The sequence below is a fragment of the Lissotriton vulgaris genome, chromosome 12 (assembly GCF_964263255.1).
Source record: "Lissotriton vulgaris chromosome 12, aLisVul1.2, whole genome shotgun sequence".
Lineage (NCBI taxonomy): Eukaryota > Metazoa > Chordata > Amphibia > Caudata > Salamandridae > Lissotriton > Lissotriton vulgaris.
This window is the reverse complement of record NC_141700.1, coordinates 575,830,012-575,843,924: the sequence shown is the minus strand read 5'-3', so window position 1 is coordinate 575,843,924 and position 13,913 is coordinate 575,830,012. Positions and strand designations below refer to the sequence as shown.

General features: G+C 48.6%; 1 protein-coding gene across 2 annotated transcripts in view; it reads left to right on the top strand.

Moving 5' to 3' along the window:
* The first annotated feature begins 11,966 nt into the window (after positions 1 to 11,966).
* Positions 11,967 to 13,913, top strand: part of LOC147677779 (fatty acyl-CoA hydrolase precursor, medium chain-like) — a 239,564-nt gene continuing 237,617 nt past the window's right edge. Inside the window, exons 1-2 of one of the 2 annotated variants that reach the window (XM_086945440.1) lie at positions 11,967 to 12,013; positions 12,539 to 12,657. In XM_086945440.1, coding sequence (XP_086801566.1) covers positions 12,585 to 12,657 — 73 coding nt within the window. In that variant the 5' untranslated portion in view covers positions 11,967 to 12,013; positions 12,539 to 12,584. Of the gene's footprint in view, positions 12,014 to 12,139; positions 12,456 to 12,538; positions 12,658 to 13,913 lie in introns of those variants that run through there. The other variant, XM_086945441.1, reaches the window with a different exon arrangement.

The following is a 13,913-nucleotide window of genomic DNA, read 5'->3' as shown; positions in this document are numbered from 1 at the left end:
AACACGACTAAAGGGGGCACCCACACCCCAGACTTATAAACTTGACAAATATGCTGTACTCAGACAGGATAGGGTGGAAGGGGCAGCAACGTCTGAGAGCCAAAAGGTAGGATCTCTCTCTGGGGGCCAAAATGGTGGCAATTCACAACCTGGGAGCGACCATCAAGTCGAAAATAGACACGGTCACCATAGAGGTCAACTTCCGCCAGGTAGACATGAATAAAACCTTGGAGAAAGTCAAAGTGGCAGAAACTAACATTAGCAATCTCCAGTCTGCTTCTCGAAAACTGGAAGAAAGGATGCAATGGCGGACACCACAAAAATAAAATAATGGCCACGAAATTGGAAGATCAAGGGAGGGGGGCCCGCAGAAACAACATCAGCATGGTGGGGTTGCCAGAGGGGATGGAGGGACTTTCAGTGGACTTCTTCCTGGAAGACCTTATCATCAATCAGCTGAAACCCAAGCGCCTCTCCAAATTCTTTTCCATTGAGCAGGCTTACAGAGCACCAGTGCCCCCGCCAAAGCCAGGGGCCCTGCCTAGAATCATCATAGCCAGGATTCTTAAGTATATCGCCCAATGGAATACTACAACTGCTCTCACACAGGGGGACCTGTTCCATGAGAACGCAATGATAAGGCTCGTTCCTGATTTTACCCTGATTGTTCACTGCCCACTACGTACTTTTGACGGGGTTAAGAGGGCACTGAGAGTTGAGAGTCTTAAATACATGATGATGTTCCCGGCTAAGCTCAGAGTATTGGACTGTGGCAAATCGTGGTACTTTACTATGCTGGAAGAAGTATGGGACTGGCTTGAGGGAGGACTGGGCCACAGTGGCGCCAGGATCGAGACAGTCATCAGTGCAGAGACTTGAGCAATGTCTTCCCTAGTGAACTGCAAGAACCTGATATGGATGGTAGATCCCCCACTCGGAGGGCAGCCTCTTGGCCCTCATCCAGTTGTTGAGTGAGGGATGGGGGGTCTTGAATCCTACGGCTAGAAGGCACATTGATGACTTAAATTCCCATTGGAAATCAGGCCCAACGGACCCTGGGGAGGAACAAGCTACTACCTGGACCCAGGTCTCCTTTCCATTTATGAACCGTGTAAGTGATGACCTCAAATGGACACAAGGTGGGACCTTCATTAACTACCAAAGAAGAGGAAGGAGTGGGAGGGCCGTCATCTAAACAGAGGAGAAGGTGCCAGTCGACCCCAATGAATAGCAATGATTAAGTTTGGGCGACAGGTGCTCTGCAAATTGGGGCAGTGGGTAGTTTCACACCTGCAGTACAGGGTGGCAGCCGAGTGTGTGAGGGCCCCAAATTCCAAGAGGAGGAATCCTTGTCCTCCTACATTTCATGACCACGCAAAACCGGTTCCCCTAGTTTTCCCATGTCTCGTAATTAGGAACAGCATACTTTCTATAACTTTACTAAGTTTGGGCACATATGTTGGACCTTTACAAAAAGCCCAGACTCCCTCCTTTGTGATTGCATTTAAGATAGTGCAACAAATGTAACCAGGAAACAAGTGTTACATATGCAAAACAGTTAGTGAAGTTGGGTGCACACTTCAACCATGTGATTTGCACCTGTTTTAAGGTACACAAAAAAGAACCATACAGGAAATATGTCTCATTACATGTTCGCAATTCCTTCTTTTGAGATAAAGTGTCACTTAAACTGTCACACATGTGGCACAGTAAAACGATGGAAATGTAACACCAAAGCAAATTCAAAACACTTGACTGCTATGAGAAGAAGTTAAGATGTAGCCATTATTTCATTTTCCTGTAAGCTGCAGGGGAACAGAAAGTGGGTGTTAAAACTTGTTTTTTTTGCAGATGCCCTCACTTTTTGCCTTCATTTGGAATACTAGATTCTGGCTTTTGACTCTGACAGTGCACTGGAGCCGGCTAATGAGCTTTGGTGCGAGTGGTCTTTTCTCAAAACTGTTATGTGTGAATTAGTAACCCCAATTAGCAAGGACTTTAACCCCCTTATAGGTCTCAAGTATAAAGTCCCAGTGATACCCAGGACATAGGCGTTAAAGGGGTCCCTAGAGCCTGAAGCACTGCTTGCGTCATCCTGAGTGACTCAAATAACCACTTACAGCAGGCCTGCCTTTGCAGACTGCAGGAGCAGTGCCAACTGCTCCAACTAGACTTTGCCCTCACCATGTGTGGCAAAGTCAATGCACTAATTTGAATATATGCTAGTCATCCCTAAGGAATGCCTCCTGAACCCACGAGACAGGGTGCATTATATTAATGACATGAACTTGTAAGTGCAAGCTTATATGTGATGAATGAATGACTTTATTAACTGTTCAATTAATTAGAATCATGGCAGTTAGAAAGAATAAAACTGGTGAGTAAAACAATAATCACATTAAAACTATAAAGACTGCTGGTTAAAAAGTTTTTTGTTCAAGTATTATATCCCCTCTCCACTGCACCCACTCGGACCATCAGCACCAGGTCTTTATCATAAGTTCTTGCACCAAGTTTCTTAGACAGCTGCATAGGCCTTGGTGGTTTTCTCCTATGGCAGTCTGTGGATCGTTCTCCTTATCCCTTCCGTTTCAAGACATTGATGTGGTGCGATTTCTGTAGGGTGGGTGGATATAATCATGGCTCTTCCCTCATTTGAGGGGAGGCTGCCTTGACCCCCTTATTGTACCACGCTGGTGGCCCTGGTTTGTTTGTGTTTGTTTGCTGCCTTTAAAGCCATTCTAATCAGATGAATGAATTTCCGAAGACTCGCCAAGGTCATCGTGGTTATTCTAGAAAAGCACAAGGCTGATGCTTCGCAGCATGTTTTGATTCCCTTGATGATGCAGACAGGGCGGAGAAGTCGACGGCGTTCGTTCGTAAGGGATGGGCAGCCAGGATTCTCTCGTGTAGGGGAGCAGTCTGCAGCTTGTATTTTTCCCATTGAAAGCCCATGTGGGGTTAAATTCAGTGATTCCTAGAGTACACAGTCTCATAGAGAGGATTTTAATTCTGGCTGTGGTGTCAGGGCCTCATTCAGGTAGGGTTGTGCCTTGCCTACCGTGTAGGAACTGTTCAGCAGGTCTAGGTGGGGGCTATAGCGGAGGGATTTAAGGTCCAGTTCGAATGAGATTTTGAGAACTTGTCTGTTTATGGCTTTTTTCCATGCATTTAGTGGGATTTCTGGCAGCAGTATGCTCTTTTCCTCAATCTTTAAAATCTTGAGTCCTTTGCTATGACTGGTGTGCCTATAGTGACCTTACAATATAGATAATGTACTAGATTAAAATCTCAAATGTTTTTACTCAGATTACGTTTTTGTGTGTAACAGTTTGTGGCTGGAGGCCAGCTTACCCTGGAGGTGCCATAGTCTCTGGTTCCCTACCATGGATAGTCTCCAGGGTTTATGAGTTTTGATATTTACCATTAAAGGTATTTGAAAGAGGAGCCATAGGATAGCATTGGCGTGCATCCGCGGGCAAATCTGAGGGTGGCAGCTCCATTATGGTACCAACTCTTAACCCCTGACATGACTCTCGTGTCGAGGACGATGTGGTATGCACCCAGGTTGCAACCTTAGAGGTTGCCCATCTCCTTACCCCAGCCTTTCCTGTGCTCTTGCTGATGGCCCGGGGTTGCTGCCGTCAAGACAAGAATCTGCCAGGAGGTTTGAACTCTCCCAGGAGTCAGAAACAATGCCTTGGACAAGAATGAGGTCACTCATCCCTCCCTAACAGTCTGGCTAGTGAAGTAGCACATCAAGGCGGTGAGCTTCAAAGGCTACATCGCCTGTGATATTCAACCAGACTGCCTTCCAAAGGAGGAAACAGCACTCTCCCTGCCCCTAAGCTCCTTTACACCCATGCAAGTGGAGAATGAGATAGTCAGGAGGTGTACATGCCTAGAATGCTAGCCACACCTATAGGGTGGGCTACCTGGTATGTACAGCCAAGGAATACTTGTGCCATTTTTAAAAGTGGTAGAACACTGGGTTCTTGGTAGAAAAGTTGACCTACATCCCCTGATATAGTTACTTCAGGTGCTGATTAGCTTGCATCCACACCCTTAACACCCCTAAATCTAGGATTAAAGGGCTACTCCTGACACCAGAACCTAAGTTCTGAACCAACTTGCATCAAAGAGGACAAAGAAGAGACACACATTTGTGACAACACAACATGCACAAACCAAAAGACAGATAATCTGCACCTGTGGCTACACTCCTGGAACTGCATGCTTGAGACTCATCCTACGCTAGAGATCAGTTCCCTCATTCTGAGGGACCCCTAGGAGAGCCAGAATAAATCTCAAACTCCCTTGAACTAGTGGCACTAGTCCCCTGTAACTGAAGTTAAAAACAACATACCAGAACCAAAGAATCGCTGTCCATTGGGCCCCACCGAGGGATGGCTCAAAAGTAGATGGTCCAGTGCATTGTGGGAAATGTAGTCTTGACCTCCACAAAGTTTCATGTGGATATTGTGTTCCCACAGACTTCCGGATGCCGAATTATCCTTCTGCTGTGTTTACCAATGCCAAGGTTAAGTGGTCACCAGTCCGGCAACCACCACTTGTACTTGATTCTGCACCTTGAGAGAACTCCACAAAACCTTCATCCAACCACCGCATTGGCTTTATTGTTGACATTTTTCCCCCTGTTCCCCACCAGCATTGTGTAAGCGGTAAAACCCGCTCTCCTGTCAGCACACAGGACAGCCAGGACAACTCTTCACCTGAGCTTCTTGAGAAAGGTAAATCCGAACTGACTCTCATGGCTTGGTCCTGGGAGGCGCATCACCTTTACCTTCTTTGGGTTCCACGCAACTCGATCTGCAAGTGACCTATTGTTGCTATCACTTTTTCTATTGACCGCAATGGAAACGTTCTGTTGTAGTGAATTGCAGTGATTTATGTCTTCTACTAAAATCCATAACTCCTGTTATACGCAACTGCTCTCATTTGTTTTGGTGTCTAAATTAAGATAAAAATCTGCTTTGTTTTCTTAAATTTGTCCCGTATTGATTTTAAGTTGTGTCATTCACTTATCATCCATGTTGGTACTCTGAAATGCTTAACACATGTTCCTCTAGTGCAGCCTGACTGCTCTTTGCCATACTATGAGGATTGAGGTAAGGATTTATTATTGTGAATCCAAGGACTATCTTTGGGGTTTGTGAGCATTGCATGGTGAAGTCTAAACAGCATTTCCACCTAATGTTCCACCTTCCTAGAGTGGGGCAGTAATTGCAAGTTTCCCAGGTCCTTGTGTGAGTCCAGTTTTTATCTTTTGCATTTATGGAAACTTTGGCAAATCAGGACTACGCGTCAAAGAAAGCAAAGAAATAAGTCAGGGATGGATGAGTACTAATGCATGTACGCGTGTGCCCTTTTTTTAGCCTCAGACATGCGTTTTAAACAAAAGACTGCTAAATAAATCCCACCCACTCCTTTTCCTCCTGCACTTCCTCTTCTTGGCCCTTAATAGTTGCATGAGGGCCCTTTTTGAAAACATTTTGATTAGGAGAGGGAGGCGCAGCATACACAAAAGCTTGAAGATCAACTCCCAGAGGTCCTAGAAATAGGTGGCTTCCTGTCACTAAACTGAAACTGAAGAGGGAATTTCACATTTGAAGGAGCACACTACGTATGTACAATTTCACAATACCCGATTTTGTGAATCAGGATTGGGAATTTGTGTTTGTAAAGTAATTATTTTCACCCTTTGTGTACTTTTCACTACAAATGCACACCTCTTCCACACGCAATGCCTCTCGGGCCAGAATAACACTTATACAAAATTTGTGGTGACCTCTTTTGACCTTTTTCTTTCAGCTGTCAATCATGGAGTATACACATACAGCCGGCACAGATGCCAGGTTATCACTTCTGATAACTTTCCATCCAACTGCTCACCCGTGCTGAAAGACACAGCTGACCTCAGCTGACCCCCTGGTTTCCACAATGACAGAGTGCTATAAGCACAGGGTTGTGTCCCAACTCTGCCTCTTACTGCAGCACCAGGGCCTAGGGAGGGAACAGTCTGACTCCAGCTAATTCTTCTTTGATTTACATGATGCTGCAAAGAGTCTCTTGTGAGGCTGACTAGTAAGCACCTAGCAGTTAACTAGTTTAGGGGATAAACCGCAGATTTTAAATATTAAATGGGAAGCCTAACAAAGCATTCATTGAAACTTAAAGCCAATAATAATAATAGTGACTCCTGACCTGCTTGCAGGCCGAGCCGCTCCCCGACCGCCGTCCAGCTCCACCTGCTGACGCCTCGCCGCTGCTACCCAGCTGGCGAGTTCGCGCCCGCGGTGAGTGCTGCCACTGCTCCCTGCCACGTCTTCAGCTGCCTCTGAGCGCACTGTTGTGCCCAGTGTAATTCGCTCTTTCCCACTGCATTCTCTGTTCTCCACCTGTTTCTAGGTGCGTTGCTGTGGTTATCGTGTTTTATTCCCCCCACTGTATTCTCTGCTCCCCCACCTGTAATTCTACCCCCCTGCTTCTTGCCTTCTGTATCCCGGTGTTCAACGCATTCCCAGTTAGCCACGTGTATTTTTTACTGTATTTTGGGCCGCATCTCGCCCCCCCACCCCCGTTGTGCTTCTGTATCCCGATTCCTTCCCGCCACCTCCTCCTGAGGCCACGCCCCCTCGCCACCCCGATCCTGCCTCCCAGCTGCTCCTCCCACCCTCTCCGCTCCAAATGGCGACCACCACCAGGACGCGCAGCCTGTCTGCGCCCGTCTGCGCCCGTCTGCGCCCGTCCGCGCCTGGACCGCACCCAGCGCCAGAAACCCTGGACCCCGAGGCCGCCACAACACCAAACTGCACTACGACTCCAGCACCCTCCACACACTCAACAGCCGACGAGACCACTCCTGCTACCATCCCAAAGCACACCCAAGGGCCCTTCACCTGCCCGAACTGCAGCTTCACCAGCATCTGGCCCGCCAAACCATCAACAAGAGAACCCAACCACCTCCGATGTATCCTCCTCAACTCCCGCTCCGCTCGCAAGCACGCCATCGAACTCTGGGACCTCCTAGACTCAACCACCCCGGACGTCGCCTTCCTGACGGAGACCTGGCTGAACGCCACCTCAGCACCAGACATCGCCACAGCCATCCCAGAGGGCTACAAAATCTCCCGCAGAGACCGCACCAACGGAGTGGGAGGGGGAATCGCCATCATCCACAAGGACACCCTCAGAGTCTCGACCAACACCGACGACACCCTCACCACCGCCGAGCACATGCACCTCCAGATCCACACCGACCCCAACACCACCCTCAGAGGAACACTCGTCTACAGACCACCCGGAACACGACCACAGTTCAGTGACGACATCGCCGACCTCATCAGCACTAAGCATGGGCGAATTTTGCGAATTTGCGGTTCCCCAATTCGCGCGAAATCGTAAAAAAAATCTGCAGATTTGCGGATTTCCCCACGAAATCGCTGATTTTTTTGTGAGTTGCACCATACTTAACTGGAGTACTTTCTACTGGCTAATCAGTAAGTGCTACCTCATTGGGTAAATGTATAGTGCTTTTCCTACACTACAGCTGCGTAAAGGACCAGAAGAGTTGCTTCCAGTGACCATGTGTGTGTAACTTTGCCATCGCGCTGGCCGGGGTCCCTCGAGTGAGCTGTCCATCATAGTGTGTAAAGGGCGGGAAGACGGTACACACCGCTAGTGTGAGTGGCGGGGCCAAATGGGGGTGGGGGCTTCTATGCGAGTTCACATGCCTCCTGTGTGTGTATGAAAGGTCAGACACCAATCAGAGCAGCAGATGACGAGAAAGAAGCTCCTGGTCACAGGGATTGCGCCCGTGAAAGTCAAGTTTGCAAAGGCCTCCATCAAGCATCATAACTAATTTTCGACGGTATATATGGGGAAAACGCTCACCTGACCAGCCTCGACAAAGCGCACATTTTTTTTGGGCTGATTAACTTTGCCATCGCGCCGAAGGGCACTGGGGTCCCTAGATTGAGCTGTCCATCATAGTGTGTAAGGGGCAGGAAGACGGTGCACACCGCTAGTGTGAGTGGCGGGGCCAAACGGGGGGGGGCTTCTACGCGAGTTCACATGCCTCTTGTGTGTGTATAAAAGGTCAGACACCGATCAGAGCAGCAGATGACGAGAAAGAAGCTCCTGGTCACGGGGATTGCGCCCGTGAAAGTCAAGGATGCAAAGGCCTCCATCAAGCATCATAGCTAATTTTCGACGGTACATATGGGGAGAACGCACACCTGCCCAGCCTCGACAAAGCGCACATTTTTTTTGAGCTGATTAAGGAGTTACTGAATTTGATCTTCAACTCGGGCACCTACTTTAATTATTTGTATCTGTAAGTGCTTCCTGTTGAGGTTTAATTTTGGTGACAGGAGCCTTGTTGTCTACTTATAACTATTCTCTGACCCTGCTTCGAGGGTCAGAGCAGGGTCAGAGAATAGTTGCAAGTAGGCAACAAGGCGCCGCTCAGGAAGCACTTACAGGGTTACAGCAGGTGCCCAAGTTGAAGTTAATTTCTTTGTAACCCTTTTGTAAATGGTTACAAAGAAATTAACTTCAACTTGTGCACCTGCTGCTGTAACCCTGTAAGTGCTTCCATGAAAATGTGTCCCGCTCGCGAATTCGCGGATATTCTGCGATTTCGTGAGATTCGCGGATCGCAAAATTGCAGAAAATCCTCAAATTTTGCAAGCGGATCAAATTTTCTGCCCACACTTAATCAGCACCCACGCCCTTGCCTCCACGGATAACATCCTCCTCAGGGACCTGAACCTCCACCTTGAGAACAACAACGACGCCAACTCCACCGACAACCTAGCCCACATCGGACTCAAACAGCTCGTGACGACACCTACTCACGCTGCCGGACACACACTGGAGCCCATCTTCTCCGCGAGTCCCCACGTCTCCATCAACCACACCACCGAACCCCACTGGACCGACCACAGATGCATCCACTTCACCTTCAGGAAACACACCACCGCACCCAACAACTGCTGCGCCGCTGCTGGGGCAAGGTCACCAAGGACCAACTGACCACCACCCTCGCACTGAGACCACCCGCCGACCCCACCGACCCCAACTCCGCCGACGACAGCCTCAAACAGTGGATCATCGACTGCGCCGACACCCTCGCCCCACTCAAGACCCGCGCAACCAATCACATCAACAAGAAAGACGTATGGTTCACCAAAGACCTCCGGACCTCCAAGAGCACCTGTCGGAAGCTGGAGAAGAGCTGTCTCTGGGACAGAACACCAGACAGCTACACAGCCCACAAGAACGCCACCCGCAGACACAATCCAACAAATCAGGACTGCCAAGAGTACCGCCTTCAAGGACCACCTAAACAGCAACACACACAACTGCAAAGAGATCTTCAGCATCGGGAAAGAACTCTCCAACCCCAGCTCCAACACCAACGACATGCCACCTTCACAAGACCTGTGCAACTCACTGGCCACCTTCTTTCACTGCAAGATCACCGACATCCACGACAGCTTCAACTCCGACTCCCCTGCATCCACCGCCGATACCACCACCGCCCCTGCGACCCCCACCCGCATCAGCCGCCTGACCACCTGGTCCAACGTCAGCGACGAAGACACCATCAAGACCATGAACTCCATCCACTCCGGATCCCCATCTGACTCATGCCCTCACCACGTTTTCAACAAAGCCAGCACAGCCATCGCACCCCATATCCGGAAAACAATCAACATCTCCTTCCAGACAGCAACCTTCCCGGAGAGCTGGAAGCACGCCGAGATCAACGTCCTATTGAAGAAACCCAAGGCAGACCCCAAGGACCTCAAGAACATCAGGACCAACTCCCTGCTCCCCTTCCCGGTGAAAGTCACGTAGAAGATCGTCAACAGACAACTGACCCGCTACCTCGAAGACAACAACATCCTGGACCCATCCCAATCCGGCTTCCACAGCAACCATAGCACCGAGACCGCCCTCATCACCGCCACCGACGACATCAGGATCCTGATGGACAAAGGAGAAACAGCCGCCCTCATCCTTCTGGACCTATCAGCAGCCTTCGACATGGTCTGCCATCGCACCCTGACGGCACGCCTCCATGACACCGGAATCCAATAGAAGGCCCTGGCCTGGACCTCGTCCTTCCTCTCCGGCAGAACCCAGAGCGTCCGCCACTCACCCTTCTGCTTCAAGACCACCGAGATCATCTGCGGCGTCCCACAGGGATCTTGCCTCAGCCCGACGCTATTCAATATCTACATGGCACCACTCGCCCACGTCGCACGACAACATAACCTCAACATCATCTCCTACACCGACGACACCCAGCTGATCATTTCCCTCACCGAAGACCCCCACACCGCCAAAGCCAACCTCCACAGAGGAATGAAGGCTGTCGCCGAATGGATGAAGAAAAGCAGACTGAAGCTGAATTCAGACAAGACGGAGGTCCTCATCCTCGGCTCCACCCCTTCAGCCTGGGACGACTCCTGGTGGCCAACTTCACTTGGAACAGCCCCAGAACCCACCGACCATGCACGCAACCTAGGGATCATCCTCGACTCCGCCCTCTCCATGACCAAGCAAGTCAACGCCGTCTATGCGTCCTGCTTCAACACCCTCCGAATGCTACGCAGAATCTTCAAATGGATCCCCTCCGACACGAGAAAGACCGTCATACATGCCCTCGTCACCAGCAGACTGGACTACGGGAAGTCCCTCTACGCAGGAACAACATCCAAGCTCCAGAGGCGGCTGCAACGCATCCAGAACGCCGCAGCACGACTGATCCTCGACGTCCCACGATGCAGCCACATCACACCCCACCTGAGAGACCTACACTGGCTCCCCGTCGACAAGAGGATCACCTTCAACTCCACGCACACAAGGCCCTCCACGACGCCGGATCAGTATACCACAATGACAGACTCAGCTTCTACACCCGCAACCTCCGCTCTGCCAACCTCGCCCTCGCCACAGTCCCTCGCATCTGGAAAACCACCGCCGGAGGCAGATCCTTCTCCCACCTCGCTGCCAAGACCTGGAACACTCTCTCTACCAACCTACGACAGACCCAGGATCTGCTGCCTTCAAAAGACTGCTCAAGACCTGGCTCTTCGATCAGTGTCAGATCCCCCCCCCCCCCCCCCCCTAGCGCCTTGAGACGCTCACAGGTAGGTAGCCGCGCTTTACAAATGTAATTGTAAATGCATTTGTAAATGACATAGGGAAAAATACGTTGTACCATAACCATCTTTTTACAGATTACCTAGATGTCAGATTAGACATATTTATAGTGTTGAGAGTACCTGTTCTTATAAGGGATAGTTTAAACTATGTTGCTCTTGTTGGATGTTACAAAAGGCAAAATCACATGATTGTTAGAGACGATTTTGCTCAATGAGGCAATTTGCTAGTCTTATATAAAACAGTATTTACGAATGCCTCCGATTGAAGGATTGTAGCATAAAAGAACTGCAGGCATACTTATGTTGCTTGCTGCCACTTCTGTACTTTTGTGTTACAACTTCTGCACGAGATCTGTTTCCTCACAGTCTCCCATGAAAACAAATGCTACAAACTCACAGAAAAGTCCATACTGCTGAAGTTAACTGTTCCGGGCTGCTTGGGAACTCCCGCACAGGCATTAGTTTTCGCACTACTCAATACCATTGGCCTTCATTTTATGACACCACAAATAATTTGAGGATGAACCACTCAAAACAGAGAAATAAATTAGTGCCCCTGCATTGCCTCCTCGAACGCCTTCTCGTGCAGTCCAGTCCGAGGAAGACCCGTACTTTGAGTAATGTCCCGTTTTCGCGCACTGGTAATAATATAGAATTGCCACACTGAAAACTTGGCAGGCAGCTATGAATACCAGAGATGCCCAGAAGGTGGCAGTGCGAGACTTTGCCCTGATAAACACCCGATAGCATAAAAACGCGAAATCAAACTCCACCCTTTTATGTCTGAGAGTCATTCGGCAGGACTGACAACTGAGGTAGGTGAGCGCACCACCATTACTACATTTGAATCTATAATTTTGAAAATAAAGTCAGTACATTTATCACGAATTGCACGAACTAATTTGACCCGGTTATTCGTTGTGTGCCACTGTTTAAGAAAGGACGCACTGTGAAGATGGATTTTAATCTCGAGGAGCTGGAGCCTCCGAGAACTAGTGCCTTTTGTCACATCAGAAGGTCACCATAGTTGCCAAAGTGCAACGAGAAGGGAAAAAACTTGGAAACGTTCCCTCTGAACTCAATCACGGGGTCGCGGAGTTCATTCTTGCGCGCCCTTTGTTTATTCGCTTACTTTTCGAACGTGGAGCCTGACAGTTAGCATGTGACCTTGAGTTTACTCGCAGTGATTGGGGCTCGTGGTTCGCTCGATTTTTGGGAGTCGAACTTTACCGTCTAAATCGGAGATTAGGCATCTGAGTGCGTTTGTTTCTACATAACTGTTATTTCTATTTAGCAGCCCTTTTTGCTTTTTACTGACGTGTAAAATTTTCCACTTGCAGTGCCAACGAGACACAAACATCTATATTTTTTACAGTATCTGGAAAAATGAGGACAGGCTGGGGAACTACTTTCGCGCTTATCTGTTTGGTTACAGTGAGGACAGCTGTTGCAGCTAAAGGTAAGATTATTAATCTCCAAATTTTAATTTCTGCTTGTTCTGCATTCTGTCCATCAATTGTTGTTTTGCATTAGCATAGATTGTCTAGCACACCTAACCCCACACTTAGTCAGGAGGCTCCCATTGGAAGAGGTTTTCTGGTGGTATCCTGCAGTAGAGGCAAGCGCCTTAACCTCAGCTCACAGCTAGTCATAGGAAACTCCAAGAAGATTCCATCCATAATCCGCATCAAGTATAAATGCTCCATAGTAAAGGGATTAGACCATAAAAGACATGGATTCTGGGTAAAACCTTCTTGGACAGTCACTGGTTGGGGAAAGAAACTGTGAAATGTCTCATTCAAGAATCCTGTAATGCTGTCTTATTGCTAGTTTGAAAGCAAACGTCAGCATCCTTTCAGAGATGGCCACAGGCACTCCTGAAATAGTTTTTCATATGACATCATACAGGTCAAAACCATTACCCAGGCACGAAATGGGTCTGAATCTTATTTTCTGACATCAGTGAACACGAGATGCTCTTCATTGTGTCCATTTTAAATAACTGCTAGTGTTTCTCTGCACAGGCCATCCATTATTTATCTGCATGCCATCAAAGCTCCAGGGAGGGCAGGGTGGGTTTATTAGAAATGTTTCTGGCTTTTCATTGGCTGCGAGGGGTGGGGGGAGGGTGGGGGTCGGGGGTCTTGAAGTTTCATTCTTCACTGTTGTACTAAGAGATTGTTTCTTGTGAAAAAGCCAATAAAAAAATAAAAAATAAAAAAAAATTCTGATGGGAGGGGACGACAAGTCCAATAACAACCGTAGGGGTAACAAGATGGAGAGCGAGTTTTAAAACTAGCTAGAGAGTGACGTAAAGCACAGGGCGATGGGTGCTAGGGGACCGACCCATTCTAACTCCAGGCTCCTGAGGCAGGTAAACATCTTTAAGTCCAGCCTGATGGATTATTGCCACAGTGGGACAATGGTGTTTTAATCCGATCCATTTCTCCTGCATGCCATGCTAATTGCTGTTTCATGAGTGTTGGATTTCACTGCGCAATTCCTTGTTCTCCCTTTTATTTCAAAAAGCACGCTCCGAATGGCCAAAGCAGTTGAAACTGGATTTCTTACAGCACACTTGTTTACTTTGCTCTTTCCTTCTGTCCCAGATTTTCTATTGCCACGCCTATTCTGTTCCAGCAGCCCGGATTTTTTTCTTGAAACTACAGTTTACAAACCTTTCTCTTGCGGATTCGACAAACGCAGAAGTTTTAC